Source organism: Bacillus rossius, chromosome 8 (genome assembly GCF_032445375.1).
Source record: "Bacillus rossius redtenbacheri isolate Brsri chromosome 8, Brsri_v3, whole genome shotgun sequence".
Taxonomy (NCBI): domain Eukaryota; kingdom Metazoa; phylum Arthropoda; class Insecta; order Phasmatodea; family Bacillidae; genus Bacillus; species Bacillus rossius.
Genome location: NC_086336.1, coordinates 18633029 through 18657926, shown reverse-complemented (window position 1 = coordinate 18657926; position 24898 = coordinate 18633029). Strand labels below are relative to the sequence as shown.

Genomic DNA, 24898 nt, shown 5'->3' with positions numbered 1-24898 from the left:
ATGTCACCTCGTAGAACGAGTGATATCTGGAATCATTACAATGAACTGCCAGGTAAGTACGTGCCAGGAAAGCGAAGTGTTGTTACTGTTCACGAGATATTAGCTTTGTGTCTGGAAGCATTGGAAATTTACGTAGGCATTTAAAAACCAAACATCCTACAATAAACTTTGTTAGAAGAGAGTTTGTGAGTGGGCCAGCAAACACACTTATTGAAGAACAGAGATGTGACGATGTTTCTACACGATGTGAAAATAATGTAGTTGTAATTCCGACCACTTCACAATCTGCTGTAGCATTGCCACCTACTTCACAACCTGCAACAACAATTTGTTCAGCACGTCAAAACCAAACAAGAATCGGCGAATTCATGACCATTAGCAAGCCTCTCGCGTTAAAAAAATCCATGCAATTTGATGAGCAGCTTACAAAAATGGTAGTGAAAGGATATCACCCATTCAGCATTGTAGAAGAGGAAGAATTCATAAAATTCGTACAAATGCTTTCTCCTGGCTATCAGTTGCCGACGCGAAAATATATTTTTCAGTGAGGGAAAAGGTGCAGCAAAAATTAAAAAATGCCAATGCTGTGTGCCTGACAACAGACAGTTGGACTTCCCTTAACAATGAAAGTTTCGTAGCTGTCACTGCCCATTTCATCGATGGTGAAACGAATCTAAGTTCACATTTGCTGGATTGTATTTCATTTAATGAGAGGCACACAGCAGCCAATCTAAGTTCATTCCTGAAAACTCTGGTAAATGAGTGGAAAATCAACGATAAAATTGTCGTTGTTGTAACAGACAATGCACCGAACATCGTGGCTGCGATTAAGTTAAGCAATTGGAGACATTTGTCATGTTTTGCCCATACTGTCAACCTAATTGTGCAGTCATCTTTGCAAGAAATTGACGCAACCATTGCTAAAGTGAAAAGTATTGTTGAGTATTTTAAAAGGAGCTCTAGTGCTCTGTCAAAACTAAAATCATCACAGGAACAAATGGAATTGCCACCCCTGAAACTAATTCAAGATGTAATCACCCGGTGGAATTCAACATATGAGATGATTTCACGACTGCTGAAAATAAAAGATGCTGTTATAGCCACACTAGCCATTATTCAGCCCAAACTGAATGTTGTAACAACGACTGACTGGGACATCTTACAGAGAGCGACTGATATTTTGCGAATTTTCAACGAAGTAACTGGGGAAGTTAGTGCCGAAAAGTCTGTTTCGACGTCCAAAATAATAATATTTTACAAATCAATGTACAACCATGTTCAAGAATGTTCTGCTGATAGGCAGCCAGTCCCAAAGGAAATAACAAGCATGTGCACTAAATTAATGGATAACCTGAATAAACGTCTGAATGACTGTGAATCAAATGAATTGTATTGTCAAACAACTCTTCTGGATCCCAGGTTTAAGAAGTACGGTTTCATACAAGACAAGAAGTACGAAGAAGCATATGCGCTACTACGCAAGAAAGTATGTGCGATAAGAGGTCCTGTTGAAATTGAAAGTGACGTCGAGTCGTCTGCTGCTAGAGCTACAACAACTTCACAGTCATCATTGTGGAGAAGTTTCGACACAACAGTGAAGAACCTTTCACCAAAAAACCCGACCGCTGCTGGAATCGTCGAAGCCGACAAGTACATACAAGAGCCGCTACTAAACAGGCTCGAAAATCCTTTAGATTGGTGGCAAGAGAGGAGGTATGTATACCCTCGCCTGTACACACTCGTCCAAAGACGGCTTTGTATTGTACCAACATCTGTACCCTGCGAAAGAATATTTTCCAAAGCTGGACAAATCCTCACTGAAAAAAGAAACAGGTTGTCATCTTCAAAAACCTCGCAACTTGTGTTCCTTACAGCAATATGAAATAGACTACAAAGTGTCTTCAAAACAGTATTAGTTATGTGAAACATTTTTGAATGTGTATTAATTTATTTTCTGCAAGTTAAGTGCTTATTTTCACATGTGTACAAAACAAAATAATGATATAGTGTTTTCTCATCTGTGACAACCTAAGCTGATTTTTTTCGTATTAGGTAAGTTTTAGTATGTTTCTATATATTTTATTGTAGTTTTGTAATGTGTGGTCTATTTGTAATTAAAGTTTAATTTCAGATTGTATAGGCTATCTGAAATTTAACGTAATTACACTTATTTACGTGACACGTTTTTTAATGCCAATATGTAATGTAAATGTCTAAAGAATATTAGATAAAAATTAAGAGTTCGCGATCGTCAAACGATACATCATTTCGCAAGAAAGAACGAAGCGAAAATAATGACCGACAGCCTAACTACGCAATTAAACAAACTTACTGTGTGAACTATCTGGGTCTTTGAACTAGCTAGTTCAGTTTGTATATGTACTCCCTTTCTCTTCGGTCTTCGTAGTTCAGATCAGTACTTGGAACTGACGAAGCGATGGGGAAATAAAGGTAAAATAATATGGACAGTGACTGTCGATAAAAAGATTTGGGGGGGGGGGGGGGGAAGAGACCAAATAAAGAACAAACGTAAGAGAGGGCAGAAAGAAAGACGTGGCATATTGGGTGACGGTTGTTGCGGGGGGGAAGGGGGGGATCTTTCGCGCATGCGCAGTAAGGACCAAACAGAGTAGGAGACGAGAAACACGCAAAGAACGAAAGAACAATTGTTTTTGGTAACAGCGAACTAGTCACCTAGTTCGTTCGTCAGAACAGTTCAAAATGAACTGGTAGTTCGCGAACTACCCATCCCTACTTGTCATCATAAATGTTGTGGAACGCCACGCTTTTTGTAATGTATGCACTTGTGACTTTTCGATTGCGCATGGTGGAAGGGATGACTGAGGACGGCATATTGAATCAAAGAAACATGCAGAACATTTTAAAGCCGTGACGAGCAATAAATCTATATCGTCGTTTTTCGCTACATCTGAAGAAACGAAAGTAACAAACGCAGAGTTATTGTTTACAAGTTTTTTGGTAGAACACAATTTACCGATAGCAGTAGCCAATCATTCGGGTAATTTGTATAGAGCTATGTTTCCGGACTCAAAAATTGCACAGAAATACAGCTGTGCGAGAGCAAAAACATCTGCCTTAGTGGAGTATATGGCTGGTGAAACTAAATTGAAACTGTTGAATCTTTAGTAAGTTGACCATTTGCTTTAGCTACAGATGGGAGTACTGATTGTAATGCAGTGAAGATTTATCCATTAGTTGTTTCACAACTAGAAATGTTACACTTCAAAAATGAATTAAAGAACAGTTATCAAAAGTTGTGTGAAAAAAATGTTTGAGCACTCGCCACTGAAATACCCCATTACATAAAACAAAACACAGACTGCATGTCATTGAACGGGACGCTATAATGTAAAGTGACATATTTAAAATGTATTTGTTATTTAACGAAATTTTGTATGTATATAATGAAGAAAATACAGCAGGGTGCTAAAATATGAGTAATCTCTTTCTATAATATATTTTTTCATCAAAAGTATGTTTTTTTTTTGTAATTGTAAATATCAGGGAAATTTTGAATTTTTAATCAGGGAAATCAGGGAAAAATCAGGGAATATTTTTGGTGACTGTGAGTGGCCACCATGGGATCCCATATTCTGCTTAGTTTCTATCCGTCCTTTTATTATGTTCTCAAATTTATATTTTCTTGTATCGAGGGATGTTGGTTTTGGTGTGGAATTGGTCAAAATCCATGCTGTGTCTGGTTTCCAAGGAGTGTTTTGCTACAGTTGATTATGGGTCTTCATGCTTATATTCACCGATATGTTCTTTAACCCTTGTGATTATTCGTCTGCCAGTTTGTCCTATTTATACCTTGCCACAAGAACATGGAATCTTGTACACACCAGCTAGGTTTTGTTTTTCACAGATGTCAGAGACCCCTCAATCTTGTTTAAAGGTTTGAGAATTATATGAATTTCATGCTTCCAAAGAATTCTTGCCATTTGGTCTGAAATTCCTTTGATGTAAGGAATGAAAGCTTTATTATGAAGATACACTTTCTTTTACGGTAGAGGTGGCTTCATGGCTTTCCTAATTTCTGATTTTGATTAATCATTTGCTTGAAGAGTACTTGTTAGATATTTCATTTTTTCCTCTATATTGTCTTCTTCGCAAATGGCTCTAGCTCTGTTGACCAAAGTTGAGATGACTGTTCTCTTCCAAGATGGAAGATGGTGTGAACTCGTCTGTAGATACCTGTTAGTTTTGGTTGGCTTTCTGTAAGCACTGTGGCCGATGTGGTTATCCTCTCCTCTTGTGAACAAGACATCCAGAAAAGGCAATTTTCCTTGTACTTCCACGTTCATGGTGAAATGTATGTTGGGATGGATGCAGTTCAGGTGTTTCAGGAAGTCTTGCAGCTTATCTTTGACATGCTCGAAATCACAAAGGTGTCATCTACATGCTGCTTTCACCCGAGGTCTCGGGTTCTGGACGCGGGATGAGCCCAGTGATTGCTGGCGGGGATTATTTAGTGGATTTCGTTATGAGAGGGCGTCAGGCTGGCCGTTGTGGTTGCGTGGGTCATCGGCCCCAGTGTGGATCACTGGCCTCGCAGTTATTATTAAATTATTAACTTTGGGCAGCAAAATAATTTTACGGGTTTACAAGAGTTTCCAAATAAAGTCTGTTCATGTGTACTGTTCTTACACAGTAAGATAAGATATAATTTAATTATTTTCCCAAAGAATTACCTGTTGCTTGTGTTAGCTGGAACATTGGGGTGGATGCCACCACACACTATTAACATTAGTCACCGTTAACATGCACTGTGGAGCACATCTCAAATGTAGTCATCCTAATCAGGACACACAGTTTATTTAATTTTTTTTCTGTGGGATGGAGCGTCCGCCCTAAGCCGCGTTCTGTTGTCTACTGCCTGGTTGCAGTGTCTCTATTTTCCTCCGTGTGGGCCACGAGAGGGGTGCATTCCGCCAGCGGGATCCGTTGCTGACGGGGTGGGAAACTGGCTTTACTGCCGCAGAAGATACGACGTCAATACCTTTACCAGCACGTGGGTTTAAGCTGGCTGGTACTTATTGCTTTTTCCTCAAATTAAGAGATAAAAAAGTTGGCTAAGAGGGGAGAAAGAGGTGAGCTCATGGCGGTGCCTTCCTGTGTCTTGTAGATCTGTCCCTTGAATGACAAGAAGGTGGAAGAAACACAGTGTTCTGTGAGCTTCTCTATGTCTTGAAGGACCACGGCCATACAAGATTAGTGATTTTGTATGTCAATATAGCTTTAACGGGAACACCAAAAAAAAATAATAATATTCAGTAAATTGATATTTAAAACAGCTTGTAGTAAGCTTCTCTATGGCTGTACACTGTATCTACATAGGTGGTTGTAATATTGTGCATATTATATGCAACCTGCTGGGCCTGTGCGAATATTAGAGTTTTGGTGCGAAGTGAATATCAAATTGAATGTTTAAAATGTTTGCGAAGGTCGAATCGAATTGTGAATATTGTTCTCGGCAAAGCTGTATGACTCTTATTTTACAAAATACAGGATTGAAGTAAAAAATAATAATAATCATTTAAAATTTGTAATGTTTGAACTGATTAAGTGATAAATATAACATATATATATATGATTCAATAAAAATTATAAAATAACCATGCTTAATATTAATCAGTCATATAAGCAAACAGAGAGGATTAATTGTTTTTTTAAGTAAAAAACTTTATTCAAACAAAAAAAAAAAACAAACAAAAAAAACAACTAAATATTTTCTTGAGCGAATCATACGCTTTTTATGTTTTTAATTTTTACAACAAACTTGAAGCTTTACATTGGATTCAAAACTTTGCATCACAACTGAAGCTTCAAATAAAACAAATAGCAAATTTCCTGCAAAGTCAATCGAATATTGAAAAGAGATTCGATTGATTCGCTTAGTCGAAGCTTCGCACAGGCCTACAACCTGCTAGAAAACAAAATTCCACATAGAACAAACCTTATGCGAGCGGTTAAATCGGTACTGAATTACAGAATGTGCCTACTCAAAGAACATTAGCTGTAACTGAGTTACCACTCAGCCATCTTATCACTACCCTCTTCCTTGCTCTGGTTAGAATGGTTAGTATAAGATAGAGTTGAAACTGCAGTGCCATTATTTTACTGACAATAATGCTGTTGGTTGCAAAAACTGAAAGTGAAAACTTGCACACTTGTACGCTAGCACCCTACCGCTCCTAAATCTCATTGGTTAAGTGCAGTCTAAAAGACTGCCAGTGAAGTGGAGCAAGTGGGCAAGGTTTGATTCGTGCTTTTGGCATCCTTGAAGTTCACTTGGCGTATTTTGGTGGGAGTGCTTTGAACTTTTTGCTTATTTATTTGGTTAACTGATCTTCAGGGATGAACAGAGAGGGGAAGGAAATATATCCCTCTCCAAAATCCTAAAAAAATCTATTGTTTCCTCCAACAAAAGTAAAGAATTTAAAGTAAACAGTTTATGTTAACTATGATTAGTTGTTAGCTCATAGTTTCGTAATTTTTTTTCTTTTCATTTTTACTTGTAAAATTATAGATCTAAGTATGTATTTTTTTATAATCAGATAATGATTTAATTTTATATGTTCTTTTTTTTTTTTTTGCAGCTAAACATGCAAATGAAATGCTCACTGACGTTGACACATTAATGGAGATTTAAAATATTTATATATAAACCTGCTAAAAACATTCAGTCTATACTGAATGTTGTATGGTAAATAAAAGTCTTATTTTTTATGATGTAATTTTATTTATTTATTAGCTACTAATTATTAGTTCTAAGCATTTGTGTTCTGTGTGGAAATTTATGTTTTATATTTTTCAAGAATATAGATAACAATTCTTTTTGAACTATTCAGAGGGTCATTCTGTACTGTATGGAGTTTTTTTTACATCTTTATAGGGGCAACAAAATTGGTTTGCTATATAATGATTTGTAATAAGCATGTCTAATTATTCGAAACAAATGTTAAGTATGTGTTTGAAAAAAGTACTAATGTCGTAATTTAAAAATGAGTAACTAATAACATTTTCATAATTAAAAAGAAGTTAACATTTTCCTATTTTTATGCATAAATGTGGTACAAACTTCACACTAAATAAATTACTTTCATTGAATTTAATATGTAAACGATTGCATGTTTTTCATTAGAGTTAAGTTTTGATTAAAAATACTGATAATTTTTGTGTTTTAATTGCATTTCAGTGTTTTGTGAAGTATTGACATGACTTCGGTGTTTTTTCGGTTTTATCGCAAGTCACCATGTAATCTTGCCCCTATGATACTAGGACAAATAGTTTCGTACCTTCTAATTTGTGAAACTACAACTGGCTCTGTAGTGATTATAGATGGTCAGCAATCTTCATAAAAAAAAAATTAATTAATAATAATAATATACACTGAGTACTACCTTTACAGATACTCATTTTAATACATACTTGTAAACCTAATAGGTAAACTGAACAATCTTGACTGAATTTTTGTGGTTTGGGGCCCAAATGAATTGGTTATTGTAATAAAAATAACTTGTAAAGACTTGGCAGGCTACAGGGGTGTTGTTTCCTTCTGGACTGGTGGGATTCCACAGACCAGGGTAAGTCAGACGGTTGCCACGTGATGAAGTCACCGCTTGTACCTGGAGTCACTGAGGCGGTAGTAGCGCCCCGCCAGTGACCGCTCGGGCAGCGGGGGGGGAGGCACCGTCCGAGCCGTGGTTTGTGCGAGCACCACAGGTCTGTAGTACTTCACGTAGCTGGGCAGGTGCTTCAGGTAGGTCCTGGAAGGTGGACAAACACTGTCCTGTGTAGAGCCTCGAGGCGACTGCAACATCTGCAGTGCCCCACACGGTGCAGAAACTACAGTTTCGGCCAGGAAAAAAAAAATTTGCAGCAGGAGCAGTGCGTATTTTTGAAAAGATGCTTTCACAACAGATGTGTACCTTCGTCTAGCTGAACTAGCGACTACCTGAAACCACGAAGAGTGATGTATATCATCAGACTGCGTGTGGCTAACTAAACATCTGCACCCAGCTTGTTACCTACTTCCTGTGGAGCACTTGACCTAACACTGCGCTGCGATTACCCCAGAAGCCTGCCAAATTCAAAATTTGGATGCTACTGTTCCTTTGCGGGGGTTTTTGCCAGTCATAATTATAGAAAAATAAATACTACATAACTAAATCATACAACTATTATCAAATTCCTTATACATATGTCTAAGTAGAATTGAGATATTTATCTACATGCAAAACATAACCAAAACAAATAAAGGGTAAAAAAATTCTTAAGTTAAACCTAACCAAACAACAATCTGCAAAAAAATTTAACATAACCATAATTTTTTCAAAGATACGTGATATGATATCCCATTGTGCCAAATTACAATAAAATACTCTAAGCTATTTTGGTACCTAATGAAAATGATAACCCATTCAACAATTGCAGAATTATGTTTGGGTACTATTCCACAGGAACTATACATTTTTCCAGGATGAAAAGTAGCGTGTGTTCTATCCAGGACTTAAAACATCTTGAGCAAGCTCATTGAAGCGTGACCACAGAACCAGAGAATCCCAGATGAAAGAGGCCCACGACTATGATAACAGTGTCCAGTAGCATGGTTGAGCTCGTAAGACATAAATTTTCATCTGTGGGGTCAGGGCAGTGTACCAAGTTTGAAACAGTTCATGGCAGCACCTTGGTGCTGGCAAACACCATCCATAGGCTGGGAGGTAGGTGTGCGTACCTCGTGACATCGGGAGGAGACTGCCACTTGTAGTCAGTGCTGCGGAAGTAATCCAGTGGGTGCAGTCGTCCGGAGCGATCTCTGTATTGGTCCCTGTGCATCTGGCAAAGCTGGTCAGACAACATTGACCACAATAATTCTAGATGAAGAGGCAATCACTTTTTTTTTTTTTTTTTAAAAGTAATGAAAATAATGTAGGGAAATTGGAGAAGGGTTCGGCCATGGCTTCTGCTTATGGTAAGGGACCATGTTTGCATTTTTCTGGAGTGATTACAGGTAAACATAGAAAACTGAAATGAAAATGACTAATGGGGACAGACCCAATTCCGAATTTTGGAAGAGGCCAATTAGAAATGGGGGGGGGGGGGGGGGCAGAGCCGATGAATGCGGAGGGTTTTGGGTGATAGGTATGCAATACATCATAGTTAAACAGGTAATACAGTAGAACCCTGATTTTACATTACTGTACTGCATTTTACATTTTCGCGTTATTTGCACCAGTTTATTTCAGGCCCGTTTTAACCTCATTTAATGCAATGCAATAAATTCCTGTTGATTACAATGCGCTTATAATCTGCTTTCCGCAATTGTTTTGCTATACATACCTACATTTATTATTCCCATGCTTGTCATGGACATCTTACCTATGAAGATATCACTATCGTGTGAAATACCAAATCCAAAATGCTGTTGGGAGTACTGGCGCTGTAGCTCGTGAATTTTTCGAATTGCTTTGTCATTAAAAATGGTACTGCAGGGTTCCTACAATCTGGAATGTCAGGGATAGTCAGGGAAAGTCAGGGAAAAATAAAGGTGTCAGGGAAAGTCAGTGAGATAGCTATAAAGTGAGGGAAAGTCAGGGAGATAGCTATATAGTTATTGAAATGAAGTGGAAAGTAAAATTTCGAAAAATAACCCTGAAAGAAATATATATTTAATCAAAAAACATCATAGGTCTGGCTATTAGCTATGTACATACATCATCTCTAGTTGCAATAAATTCTGTTCCGCTCACTGTATCTTTTGAAGGTTACTGCAGTCTTCTACATGCAGTAGTGAATGTAGATGTGAAAGTAGTAAAGAAGTTCACTAACTCGGCTTGTATGTCTTAAGTTTTGAGATATATTAAGTATTATGCTGTATTTACCATTTGTAGTGTTTTGCCAACACACTTACTAGTTTGTTTCAAAATACAGTGGAACCCCTGAATTACACTTTTCAAGGGGAAAACTGAAAAAGGTGTAATTCGGAGGAAAGTGTAATTGAGGGGAAAGTAAAATTTTACTAAAAACTACATGATGATAGATATAGTAATTATTCTTCAAGTCAACGCTTGATGTAATAAAATATTACAACAATAACTATATTATTTTTGTTTGCAATAAACTTTAGTATTTAATGGCTCCAAGAACACATCAGATCCACCACAAGCAATGAAACTTTCACATTACTGAATCTGGGAACGTGTAGTTTGCATGTGGTTCATGTTGCTTTGAAAACTGGCATTGAATCTGTTGGATGGGACATTAGTACCTTGTTGCTACACTTATATTTTCTTTTCCATGATTCTCCAGCTCGACGAGCATTATTTACAGAGCTGACGGAATGCACAATATTTCCTTTGAAGTTCTGTAATGTACGATGGCTAGACAATGCCAAGTGCCTTAAAAGAGCGTTAGAGATATGGTATCATGTTGCAAAATTTGTTAATGTAGTCAAGCTTCCGAAGACGAAAGTTGCAAAAACCTTGATTGAAGCCGTTCGTGATCCATTTGTAAAGTGTAAATTGGCATTCTGCAAGACAATTGCAGATGAGTGTGAGCCCTATCTTAAGAAGTTTCAAACTTCAAAACCCACGAGTCCATTTATTTTTGAAGCAGTGCAGAAACTTCTGAGAGAAATTATGAACCGCTGTGTAAAGCCTGACGTGATGAAGTGTAGTAGCACAAATCTGCTCTCTATTGATGTAAAAAAATCAGACAATTTGATCCTAAGCAATAAAGTTGATGTTGGATTTGCAGCAAAACGCTTTCTTGCAGAAGTATCAACCTCTGTAACGGAAAGAGAAAAGCTTGAGTTTATGCATGAATGTCGTGGTATGTTGACAGCCAGGACTGCCAAACTTCAAGAAAGATGTCGTTTGAAGTACAAAGCAGTTAGAGGATTGTCTTCTCTAGATCCCTCTATTATTCAACACTCACCTTCGCTTGGTCAGAAAAGGTTTTCTTTTCTTTTAGATGAGCTACTTGCTTCAAACAAAATAGATGATGAAGTTGCAGAAAAGGCTAAAAAAGAATACTGTAACTTGTGTGATATGAAGAAAACTGTAATTAGTGAAATGTTTCAAGAACACTGCAAAGATAATGAGGAGGCAAGACTCGATAGTACCTATGGAAACTTCATGAGAGGAAGTGAAGTGTACAAAAACCTGTGGGAAGTTATTAAGATATGTCTTGTGCTCTCCCATGGTAATGCAACTGTGGAAGGGGGTTTTCAATTAATAAGTCACTATTGGTTGAAAACATGCTAGAAAAGACAGTGATAGCACAACGCCATATTCAAGATGAAGTGCAACAGGCAGGAGGGATTGAGAATGTGAAAATAGATAAAAGGATGTTAGATTATGTGAAAAGTGCTCGAAAACGATATCAAGATTATTTGGAACTTAGAAAACAGAAAACAAGTGAGGAAACAACAAGAAAGGGAGAAAAGAGATTGTTAGAAAAACAAGTGAAAGAGTTAGTAGAAGAAAGAAAAAAATTAATGAGGGAAATAGAAGAAAAAAAGGAAGCAATGGAAAGGGAATTAAAAGAACTTGAAAAAAAAAAAAAGAGCTTTGCTGTAACTAGTACACCAATCCCTCACTTAGCACGACTAATTCGTTCCTAAAAATGTTCGTGTTAATCGAAATCGCGTATTCTGAAGCATTAGTCCCCATAAATATAAGGCTAAATTATTTAATGTGTTCCAAGATGTGTAGGGAAGTAATCTTTACATAATATAAATGCGTAGAATAATACTTGAAAATGCATATGTCATATCATTTATCTTTTTAAGCCTACCACCGAATACGTTAGATAAAGAAAACATGGCACAGTGTAACGGGAGATAAGTGGTAACATATTTACCGTCAGTCAGCAGGTTGGCTTGCCCGCCCAGGCGTGACCTTCAACACGCGCGCGCGTCTGTCTGCCTGCTGTTGCAAGCAGCTGGATCCTTTGTTATTACGTTTAAAACTTAACAAAATTAAAACACTTTTATGAAATTAAGAACGGGTTTTATATAACTTTAAAACACACAGCCATATGTAAACATTTAATTTGTTATGCACACCTCTTATAAAAGCGGCTATGTAAACAAATCAGTTAACAGATAAACAGATTTAGATTTTCCCTAGAGCACAAACATAACATTAAAATACGGGTACACTCCCTATTTAACGCGGTTGTCGGGGGACATAACTTTTACCCGCGTTGTTGCATAACCGCGATGTTTCGATGTGACCAAGGTCAAAAGGCATAAAACACCGCCTGTGTTCTAATAGGTCGGCAAGCACGCACAGTATAGACGGCCCGCCTTTGTGCGGACTTTGCATCCGCAGTTTCCACTAAACACGGGTGAAAAAATAAAAATAATAAATTTTAAAGATAAATATTAAATGTTGAATTGTTTTTATTTTTCCGCGTGCCGCGCACAGTTTGTCGCACGGCCTACGAGCGCGCCACACGCCGCCATACACATGTGCGGCACACAAGCTGCTGCTGCCAGTCTCGTGGTGTTAGCCACAGTATCTGCTTCGTCAGTGTCCGTAACAAAGTAAGTGCAGTGTGTGCGGTTACACACGATTCTGTGGTCAAAGTCTTCTAAAAAGAAAGGCCGTAGTGATACTTCAAACCGAATATGAATCGCAAAGTACCGAGTTTGATTGACAAAATAAAAATTCTAGATTTACTTACAGATAGCTTGTCTTTTGTAGAAGCAGGCCGCAGATACAGGAAAAAAACGATTCTAGCATTCGTACAATAAAAAATAAAGAATCGTCTATCGTGTCAAGTGGTTAAACTTTATTATCCATGCTTACAGTAAATTATAAATGGTCACATGTGGGAAACAAAAATTGCGCCAATTTAATTTTAGCGCAATCAGTGACGCCGTATTAAAAACCGTGTTAAACTTTGTCTTTACTTATTTCACCAAACGCTGTGTCGAGTTGCTGAGTATGTGTGGCTCGGATCGGCAAGTGTTATATTCCCCAGCCTCTGTTTAAAGGTCGGGAGACCGCTCCACATAAACATTTCCGGGACTTGTTTACTACCTCACGGCAAAAGTGGTACAGTATGGTTCACGTAAATATTGGACCACTGGGAATTCCTGGGCAAAGATTAAAAATACGCTAGCCGATTTACTTTACTATTTAATGTTAAAACATTATACCAAAGTAAAAAGATGAACTTGTATAATACAATGAATTACCCAATAATATTACGTCTGTAGGTTTAAGTTGTAACAAAACATTTATATACATATGTCCAGTAAAGTACCAATTAAGATTCTGGAGTGGAATTTTAAACACCGGACTACCTGATTTTGCCTTGTACGCAGCGACGCTGCTCAGTCAAGTGACTCATGCTCTGCCTGTGTGCTGCGTGAACACATTCCCTCCCCCACTCCCCCTGGTGTTTCTGCCCGCTCTAATCTCTACCTCTCTCCATATTCTCGGCTCGCCTCTCCCTACCCCGCGCTTGCCGACAACCAAGCCTATCCAACATCAATCCCCAGCCGAGTCACGCTGGATGTCGCTGGACGGTGGGCTTTATCAGGTCCCCTGTCCGATGCTTCATTTGTGAGATAAAGCGACGTTAAGAACTAGTGTTTCAGAAAATATCACTGGGCTGGATTGGACCATAATTTGAAAACCCTACAAGATAGAGGAATAATGTACGGAGATATCTTGTTTAGAATTTTACTGCGGACATTTTCTACGCCTAGGCTTTTTTCTGCCCGATGCTTAGTTTGTTAGTTACAACGCAAAATTATCCTAATCGGCTGTCAACCATTTATTCCATTATTATTATTCATTTCTGACTGGGGGACATGATTTGACCCGCGATATACCCGATTCTGCGATCAATCGGGGCGCGATATACCGGGAGTTTACTGTATGTACAATATGTACATATACAAAACATAAAAGTTAGTTAAATATTTTCTGGGGTGAAATTTACACTATCATCTTGCTTTTTTAAAAAAAAACGTGTCCAATTTCATCTGCTTTGGTTTCTGTACGGTACGGCCTGGTCTGCAGCCGGGCATCAACGGTACGGCCTGGTCTGCGGCCGGGCATCAACAGTACGGCCCGGTGTTTGTTTATCTGCGTGCGCATCTCTTTCCCCTCGCATTCCAAACCGCTCTTCCCCCCTCGAATTCCATACCTGATGTCGCGTCGTTTCCGAGATTTTTTTTAGCCTGTGGCGATTTCGTGCTAACTGAAATTTACAGACATGCTATTCGAGACTAGGGCAGTAAAATTTACATCGTGCTAACTGAATTCGCATTAATTGAAGACGTGCTATGCGAGGGATTGGTGTATTTCAAATTTTTTTAATTTATTTGTTACATGTTAACATTTTGTTTTGTAATTGAATTACATATTTATTGAATCACAGTGTTTTGAATTTTTTAATATTCATGTCAAAAATGGAAGTTTTAGTTAAGTTTGTGTCTGCTTTCTGATATTTATATTTAAGGTGTGGTACGGTTAGCTGAAGGAAAGGAGGAGGCCAATATAATTAGGGCACATTTAAAACATCAATATTTTTTGTAAAACTGAATTTTTTTTTTCGTAATTGGTCAGGAAAGTTTCAATGAATGGTCAGGGAAAAGTCAGGGAAATAAATTTGACTCAGGCTGTAGGAACCCTGTAACTGTCAGCCTAATAAAGGCGGACTTCAAAAAATGTTAGCACACAACGCTGGTGCTACAGTTTATAGGAATTCCTACTGTTCATCACTAACTTATCCATACAGGATTACCTACTTTATAATTTCCAGTATTAAATCTTTGTCAATGTCTGTTAAGAATAATGTTGGCAACAAATAATATTGTGAATAAGGGAAAACGTTGGTTTTTACCTTTGAGTAATTGACTGTGTTTTTATCTGTACATATTTTAACAAGATGGCAGCGTGTAAAAAATGGAAAACATTTTTGATTGATAAAAAACAACTTTTTAAAGTGCGTGGACGAACATAAAGGTAGTGTTTCACTCACCGATTTCAACTCTGAACACAATTGTGAAAAAAAGGCGAAATTATTGAAGAAACTGCATCTCAGTGTAGCGGTTTTTCTAAGAAGAGAAAATACATTCTTGCATCAAAATATGAGGAACTTGAAGTACTTTTGAAGAATAGTTTGTGGATGCGAGGGCCTCGAATGTAACCATATATTTTTTGAGCAACCTTGCTGTATTTTATTATTTTTTTAAAAAAATACCTATAAATTTCGCTTTAGTACACTTTTCTTATGATTGTGATATTTTTGGTAATATTCTTAACCTGTAAATGTCATGTTATTATGAATTGCTAATTTAAATATGAAAGTATGTATACATACTGTATGCTTACCTAAACACTCTACAGAATGTAAATATGAGACTTAAGTGTATAATTATTCTTTTTAGATATGCTTCAGACACTGATAATGAATTATTATGTGTATATTAGAGTACAATATGTTTAGGTCTTATATCATCACAGTTCTCTGAGCAAAAAAAAAAAAAAAAAAAAAAAGGATTTTTCATTTTCCTTATTATACAACATTTTCAGACACACCCTTCAATATTGTAAAAAAGGGGTTCTACTGTATCACTTTAGGCTATTTTAAAGTATTGCTGACTTGATAAAAAGTATTTTTTATTATATCTCCAACAATTTGTAGTTCTAAGGGTTATTGAATTTTGAGGGGGGGGGGGGGATATTCCCCATCACTCTTTCCATAGGACCACCACTGACTTATAAGCATAATTACAATTTACTCTATTAATCCTTACATAAAATGGTTTATTGATGCAGTAATTAATGAGGTGTTCATGTGACATAAAATTTTATTATTTTAGGTAAAAGCTAAACTTCAGTTTACCTGTTAATATTTATAATTTGATTCCAAATGAACTCAAGTCTTGAAGTTGATAAGTAAAGTTTTAACTTCTTTTTTACAAGTCAACTCATTAGAACTGTCATGATCTCAACTAAGAAAATTTATTATCCGTGACTGGAAATTATGAAGGATTGTTATTTCTAGGTTTACACTTGTGGCTAAGTGTATGATGTCATCTTGGTTAGTATATTGTACTACATGTAATTCTAATGACTTACCAAGTAAAATTCATCAACCTGTGTGCGTCGACCATGATCCACTTGCCCGAGGGGGAGAGAGGGCATGCTCAGCATGCGGTCCATGTTGATTATCTTGTTTGCCGTCGTGTAGTTTGGAGTCGGGGAGTAGTGAGATGGGCTTTGTGTCCATGCTCCCGAACTCTGAAACCAACAAGCAATGTTCCTCTGCCTCTACTGCATTTAAAATTACGTACCACAATTTTTATATCCTTACCAACAGTGGGTACAATGGGTACAATGGATGCCTCGCATGAAGGTGTTCAGGGTTCAATCTCTGGTGGGTAAAAATCAGGATTTATCATAAGTGGAGAAAGTGACTGACTTTACGATAAGGTTAAAAAGGTTTAGGCAATGAACCCCACGGTTCTCTCATGAATGCATTTCAGCAATGCTCCATACCCATATTACCATTGTCTCCAATGACCCTAATGTCAATGAAACATGAACCAATTCTTTTGCACAATCCTGGTTTTTACATTTTTACTTACCAAAATTTATGATTACAGACAAATCACCAGAAAAAAAAACTGAAGTTCCAAATGGTCGGGTTTTTAACTTCTATTCGTAACCCGATGTTAAGAAATCTTGAATTTTTTAAATAACATGTTGTCTTCTGAGACATTGAATATCATTCGATAGCTCTGGCAGCTGAAGCCTAAATACTGCCCGAGATTAAGATCTTGTCATTAAACATACATCATTGCACTACATTAAAGCATGCAAAAGTAAAATAGGTATGTGCTAATTTTCAATGTGTTATTTTTTCTTAAAATCAAAATAAAAAATATATGTTTTGGGGAAAATAATCATGATATTATGTAGAAAATATATTCAGCACAATAGAATAAACTTATAGTTTATAAAAACTAAAACTAAAACTTAAAAAAACAAAAAAACACCAGCTTTTATTTTTGAATGAAATAAAAATTAAAAAAAAATTTAATGTAAGATTTTTGTCCATCAGCCAAATATTGCACCACAACTCTTTATAACTACAAATTAGGGGAGGTTGATATAATTTGTCTTAAATTTTCTATCAGTACATAATAACAATATGATTTGTAATAGATTTTATATCACTAATTTTAGCATATAGTCATAACAAAAATTTAGGATGTATTCATTATGTAAATGAATATATGAACTTAATAATTAAATGAACTGAAATTAGTAATGGGCTGCTTGAGGGGTGTAAATCCGTAGAATTCACAAGCGGGGCCCGCAGAAATTTACGGGTGGGGGGGGGGGGGGGGGGGGGGGAAGAGGCAGCGCGGCCTGAGAATTTTGCACGTGGGGTTAACTGACACGTCATATCTGAATGCGGTGCCTGTATGGGGTACACAGCCCATATCTTGGCCTACATGCATGCAATAAGAAGAAAACTTTAAAACATACAGAAAGTTTTCCATAAGACAGTTTTGACATCAAACACGTTTAACAGTCACGCCTTTGCAAGTGCAGGCAGGCCCCCTTAGTGAGGGGGGGCCTGTGCCCCCCTGTCTCCCCAGGATCTATACCTAGGGAGTGCTTGATTTTATTTGTCTTAAAAAATTTCCATCACTAATTTTAGTATATAGTCGTTACGAAATTGAAAGAAGAGAGCATCCCACGCCTTCAGTTATACAGTGTTGTGGTGTTTTATTTGACTATTGGACAAAAAACTTAATTTTAAATTTAATTTTTTAATTTTTAGTTCATTCAACGATAAAAGCAATTTATTAGTTTTTAAACTATAAATTTATTTTATTCTTTTTAGTCGCAAAATAAAATAAAAATATAGACTATTAGTAATTGAAACAAATTAAAAATACTAAATATGAGTGATAAAAGTATTTATTTATTACAATGAACTTAAAATTAGTCATTATCATTAATGTTTACGTAATCTAGTCATTTCAGCTAATGTGTCAACATTACATGGAACTTTTCTTGTTATCTTAGAGTAATTAAGTTCTTCTACTTAGAGACCATCCAGTGACTTTACGCGACTAAGAGATACATAAGCCTGTTCAGCAGCAAAGAGACGCTATCCCAAATAAACAACTGCATAATCTACATTGTATACTTTTATTTTATGCATGGTGGATGCCCAACTTGGTATTAATGGCAACATTTGACTTTCAGCAGGACCTATCATAGCTGTATTTTGCTGGAAACTGAATGGCTATCAGTTTAATTATATATAGGCCCTACACTTACTGTGCCGAAATTTACACAGACTGTTGGAATGTCCATATCGTACACTTGATCATGCCGGAAAAGTGGCCAGATAATTTCAGTTATAGTAGGTACCCATATTGCCATTAACGAACCCCGGCCACATTTTCCACCGTAACCTGACCTCAGAAACACTAAATCAAAAAGATATATTTTAAGGTTTTGAAATTTATGAGCATTACACTCCCCCCTCCCCCTTTACCTGGGCACATTATCCACCATAACCTGACTTTTTGGATCAGAAACACTCCAAATCGAAAAGCATTGAGTTTTAAAATTTTTTTAAATTTCAGGTCTTTAACCCTTCCTTCCCCTCCAGGGGCACAGTCAACCCCGGAGAAAATTCTCACCATGCCCCGACCTCATGGATACACAAAAAACCTGGTTATTGCCCATAGCTCAAAATTAGTGGTGTTTTAACCCTTTAACTCACTTAACTCTAACATCTTAAGTTATCAAAATATTGTATTATCAGAGGTTTTTTTATATGTATGCAAAATTTCAACACATTTGGACATCGAAAAATGGGAGAAAATTTAATGGTAAGATTTTATTACATAGTCCATTCATATATACGTCAGGTGAAGGTTATAAAAGCGTGGTAATATAGCTGAAAATTTTTTTTTCATCTTGTATCTATGCATTTATTCATCATCATGTATAATTGTGTAGTATAGATAGAAATTTTTAATAAATTATTAAATCGGTAATATAGTGATATTGTATTATGAGAAACAGTCAACATATTAAGTTTTTAAGTTCAGTCAACTTAATATTGTATTATTCTATAGTGTAAACTAACGTAAATGGATGCATTCCTCTGTCAGCTGTGAATTTTAAAATTTTTTTTTTACTTGTGGTTTTGTAGAATTCTTCACTGTACATTTATTTATAGTATGGGTGAAACAAATAACTTAATTCTTTAAAACAACGCCTCATATATGTTAGAATAAAAAGGATATATTTAGTCTATGAATGCCTTTGATTACACTAATTCACACTGCTCTGTTAACACCATTTCTCAGCACCTACCTATATCATCTCATCTTTAGTGTCAATTTTTTTATCAGAATAGTAGCATTCAATATTAAGGGTTAAATTTTTGAAAGCAATGATAATTTAATTTTACTTAAACACTAGTCAGTATAGGTGATGTAAATTAATCATACTTGCCTCTGAAAAATCTTCCATTTGACGGCAACCTTTATTGGCAGGTAAAAAGAGTCCTTTATATCCTGGCAATAAGTCTTTGGGATAATACATTTTTTTAACTGGTGCAGCATTTTTATTTTCCATCTTTACAAAAATAACATAAATTTAAGCAGCTAAAACTTTAGTTCACTGAAATATTGAAATTAGTTAACAATATATTAAGTGATGAAATTTGTGTTTATGGTAATCAACAACAATAGTATTTGATGTTTCTAACAATATACGAAACTAATGAATGTAACTTAAATCTTTTACTGTAAGCTAGCTCTTTGAACACCATTTAAGAAAAATAATGATCACTACATCTATTTAGACACTGTTATATTATTACTATTTATTCCTTTTAATATATATATTGATATGGTTATGTAATTTCAAATAATTTAAAGTCAGTACTGAAAACATTTGTGTGATAAGGAAACACACAAAATTCATTCTTAGTGAATAATTAGGTAGTTGATTGTTCACTAAGTACAAAGTCATTTGCTGCCATAATCGCTGAATGTCATATACGAAAACATCTTGCGTATAAAATTGAAATCAAAGTTTTTATAACTTAAAAAAATCACGGAAAATTTATTTGATTATTTAAGAAATATTATTTTGATTTAAATTTTTATTTTCAAAAAAAATAAAAAATGCACAAATATAAGAATTAGTTAAAAATTTCCATCCAACACTGTGATGCATTACGCTAATCCGGGCTTGTCGGGATCGGACCCTGTCCGGATCACTGAAAGTCTGGATTAACTGTAATCAACTTTAAAATGTATCAGAAACAAGTATTTTTAGTCAAAAAAGATTTATTGATTAAAAATCAATATTCATTCATTATAAAGTGCTTAAGAAAGCTATGTACATATAAAACAATACTATGTATTGTACGTAGGTATGTAATTAAAAAAAAGGTTAAAAACATTTACAATTTACTTGGAAAAGTCTGTAATATTCTTTTATTTCAATGAAGTTTGATGTCATTTCGCCATGCGATCTCGAAGGTGCCTCAAGTCAGTAGCTCAGCAGATGACGTGTTGCTTTGCTTCTCAAAGTAACTCGGCAAACCCTCCAGCACCGTAGTCACTTCGTCATGAGGTGGGTCAGTTGATTTATCCGTAGCTTCATCGTCAGCTTCCGAACTGTCTATTTCAGTTGCAGTGTTTGCAATGCACACCTCCATGATTTGTTGAGTAGGGGGTGCAGGCTGTTTCTGGATCAATGTAAACATTGAAGGATGTAAACAATGCACCAGAACCAGCCTGGGGCCGCCATCTTGTTTCATGGGGGCCGCCATTGTTGTTGAAATTGGTTACCAGGGCGCGCCAACGTCGCCGCCACTGGGGGCCGCCATATTGTTTACGTCTGCTGGAGGCCGCCATCTTAGTTTAACATTTGGTTACCGGAGCGCGCCACCGTCGCTCCGAAGGCAGGAATTGTGTACAAAAAATCCTGGGCGGTGTGGGGATTCGATCTGTGGACACAGCAATATCGAGGTTACAAGGCAAATACCTTAACCACTAGACCACGAGATCAGTTGAGAAGAGTAGAATTAAATAAGGAATATATGCTTAAAAGGCGGCGTACTGCCCATGTTTAAATTTCGAAAATAAATAAAATGCCGCCATGTTTAAATTTCGAAAAAATATGCTTAAGTCGCCATGTTTAATTTCCAAAAAGAAACGCCGCCACCCCCCAACTCCGAGTATGCTTAAATAATACCGCCAACCCCCACCCCAAGTATGCTTGAAACTCCCACCATCACCACTATGCCTAAATAAAAATGCTGCTATGTCTAAATCATTTACCGCTATGCTTAAAAGACACCAACCCCCACTCCAAGTATGCTTAAAACACCCACTCCCAAGTATGCTTAAAGCAAACCCCCACCACTCCACAAACACCGCCATACTAGCTATGTCTAAAACATTTGCTGCTATGCTTAAAAGCCCCACCATACTAGCTATGACTAAATACAAATACCTAGGAGCAACATAACCTCAAAAAACCCGCGCACAGAGAGCGAGATGATGTCCGCTGGGGCGTCACTCACACAATGCGCAATAATAATCCCCACATCATACTATATATATTTAAAAGCATAATAATGTCTTTAAATATTTAAAATATAAATTTTACCAACGCCGTGTAGGGAACAGAAGCCCGCTCGTGTAACGTAAAATATGCTTTTGTGGTAGCATAAGAACCAATAGCACTGGCTCTCTGCCAGTGGCATAAGCATAGTTAAAATTTATAATATTGTGAAGACAGAAAAAATAAGCATAGTTAAAAAACGTAGATCACCGTTTAACAGTACTGGACCAGAGAAAGATAAAATATGCCATAGCGATAGCATGTCAAGTATTAAGCATAGTTAGGACAAAGACTATTATTTCTCTTCCACTACGTCAAGTAAAATAAATTTTAATTAAGCGTTGTACAAACGCCGTGCTGAAAGCTGGACGATCGCTAGTGTGCCGAGTGCGCCGGCCATCAGGAATGTGTTTACCTGCTGGGTGACAGTGAAAGTGTTGACACGGGGGGGGGGGGGGGGGGGGGTCGATTGGTCTGCTTTACGGTGGATTGTTAGTGGGCACCACCACGTGGTACGGCACGTAAACCCGGTGAGACTCCTAACTCAGGGCGTGACGTCGCCCATGTGAGACGTGATATCCCCCCTTGAAAACATCTAGCACTAATTCCTGCCCGCTCTCAGCGTCGGGCACGCTTTTCCCTACGAAGTGGGCTCTCAGGCGTCCCACACGCCGTCACTCTCCACGTGGTCACACAGATTGAAAATAAAAGAATAATACGTGAAATTCACACACCTGATTTATTCCGATAATTCCGCTCACACACGTACACGGTTGAAACTATACAAAACGCCCGCGGCACGAATCGGTTTATAGGTGATGAGCCACCACGTGGTCACATGTTGAATTACGTAGTACAAGATAAAAGACCGAGACTGGCCGTAAATTAATTAATAAAGCAGTCCCCCGACCGAGAGCTGCTCCGAGGACTAAAAGAAAGCGATTGAGATGAAATTAAAGTTAACAGAATTACTTGGCAGAGAATACAAGCGGTGAGGTCCCCGGAGTGCTGATGCGTCTGCTCTCGGTCGTTGATGGCGGAAGACTGGGATGAGATCATGGCTCGCTCGACTAACATGGCGTCCTCCCGCCGAAACAATTACCGTTAAAAGATATTAGCGAATTCGTGCCACGGGAAATTAAATTAACATGACAATAAAGCGTTGAAAATTATGTAACAATTTTTGAATGAATTGAAAAGATTGTACGAATTATAATTATTAAGATTTAAATTTAATTATTGTCTGGCTTCGGGTTTCCTCGGGAATGTCCGGAAACGCTATGATATTTTAATATGAGTCGTATAGTTCCAAAACCTGCCTTTTCCACTTTTGGTGTTTTTACAATAATCAAGGAAAACGTATTCATATTGATCACACAATAAATTTAGCAAGATTTGTGTTTATATCAAAATAAAATGAATCAAAGGGCAGTTTTTTCAAAGCTAAATGTTCAAAAAATGTTAATTGTGAGCATTATAATGAAATCAAAATTGAAGAAGGCATGTTTTGGAATTAACAGTGGTGTTAGGAAACTTTTGGAATAAACACACATGGATATGACAGCTTTTGAAAATAACAAGAAAACTTAAATTTTCAGATTTAGGTTTTGAGGTGTTTTGAAAATACAAAATTTGAAGTTGTAATCAAGAAATACGTATCTCTATAGACATGACGATGTTACAATTACATGCAATTAAATATCTTATACATAAATATTACCTACTATAAAATACAGTTACAATCTGTCAAACAAATGTAGCTTAAAATAAAAGCACTTTCAATGTTACACTTTCATTGTAAAGAATATACATATTTAAAAAATATTTATATTCTCAAATCGTTTTCTTCATAGCCACCTTCACAAAACTCGTGCTCCTGGTATGAACAATCCTCAAACTCATTATTACCACTATCTAAATTCTTGTAAAATGAAAGCACTGGCAGGTTTTTCCACAAATCTCCAAAATGTTTTTCAAGCAACTTATAAACATCTTTTACCTTCTCCTTTTTTATTCTGTTTTTGCAGAATGGGAGCACTGAGGCGCTAATTTCTTGTACTGAATTATGTTTCTTAACAATGGACCTATTAACACATAAAATGTCACTTCTGTATGCTTCTTCTCCCCTGACAAGCACTAAAGAGCTTTTCTTAGACTTACTGAGGATAATACGTTTACTAGGTTTGAATTTGAAGTGCCATTTCCCAGGTGGTAGTTGGACGTCACTCACAGCTGTTTTCCAATCATAGACTGGGCATTCGGCAGAACCTAGGCAATGTAAAGTTCCATGGTCAGAAAATATCTGCATGTATTCACATGGTTCAATTATCGTATCCTTCCGTTTAATCACTTTCTCAATACGAGCAAAAACTCGATCTGCAGGCATGAAAGAATGACCTGTCACGGGAAATATAAGTTCAATGGTATTCACATTTTTTGGTGCCTTAGAAAGAAGCCACTTTGAAAGCATTCCGACGATAATACCATTCTTGTTTTGTCCCCCGCACCCATCTGCAAATAACCTAACCTTATTTACAGAAGGATCCACAGGATATGAACATAAATTATGATATACAGCACTTGCTATTTCATTCGCACCTTTAGGATGATCCTTTTCAGTCCAACAATAAACAAATACATTCCCTTTATCCAGTGTGTCTCGAGATGATCCTCTGCAAACAGTAAAATTAAATATAAATATTTGTCGACTATAGTACACTGACTGGTCTGGTACTTTAGGCAAAACATGATTTTTCTGGCAGTCATATGACAGAACAAGCATTTCCTCATTTTTCTCTTTCAAAAGCTGAAAAAATGCTTTAGCTCGCATTGAATGTACTCGCTTCTTAATTATCAGCTCAGATTTCTTTTCACTGTCGTGGCAACGTTTAATTTGCTCTGTTAACTGAAGACACTGAGAGCAAACGTCCATTGCCGGCTGGCCAAAACCTATATTGAAGTTTCTATTAACATAATTCCTGAAAAAAGATTTTGTTACTTTCAAACTTACTTCAGTGCACTGGGTATTATACATTCTCCACAGTTTATTGATCGACAAATCGCTTGGTAAATAATGCCTATTGCTTTTACCTCTGCAGTAGTGGGATTCAAGTGGTTTTAATTGCTCAATAAATTGTGCAATAGATTTGCGCTTTGGTTCATAAGCTTTCGACCTGGTGTCCCCACCTCGGCGTTCATTCAACACCTCACATTTCATGAAATGCTTCTTA

General features: G+C 36.7%; 2 protein-coding genes across 4 annotated transcripts in view; one reads left to right on the top strand and one right to left on the bottom strand.

Annotated features, from left to right (window-relative positions):
- Nucleotides 1-6750, top strand: part of LOC134535554 (translation initiation factor eIF2B subunit gamma) — a 37443-nt gene extending 30693 nt beyond the window's left edge. For both annotated transcript variants that reach the window (XM_063374726.1, XM_063374727.1), the window contains exon 9: nucleotides 6621-6750. In XM_063374726.1, coding sequence (XP_063230796.1) covers nucleotides 6621-6673 — 53 coding nt within the window. In that variant the 3' untranslated portion in view covers nucleotides 6674-6750. The remainder of the gene's footprint in view (nucleotides 1-6620) is intronic.
- A 671-nt stretch (nucleotides 6751-7421) lies between these two features.
- Nucleotides 7422-24898, bottom strand: part of LOC134535555 (ciliary microtubule inner protein 2C-like) — a 28192-nt gene continuing 10715 nt past the window's right edge. Inside the window, exons 1-4 of one of the 2 annotated variants that reach the window (XM_063374728.1) lie at nucleotides 19542-19959; nucleotides 16131-16292; nucleotides 8759-8868; nucleotides 7422-7790 (exon numbers count right to left, since the gene is read on the bottom strand). In XM_063374728.1, coding sequence (XP_063230798.1) covers nucleotides 7637-7790; nucleotides 8759-8868; nucleotides 16131-16292; nucleotides 19542-19664 — 549 coding nt within the window. In that variant the 5' untranslated portion in view covers nucleotides 19665-19959 and the 3' untranslated portion in view covers nucleotides 7422-7636. Of the gene's footprint in view, nucleotides 7791-8758; nucleotides 8869-16130; nucleotides 16293-19541; nucleotides 19960-24898 lie in introns of those variants that run through there. The other variant, XM_063374729.1, reaches the window with a different exon arrangement.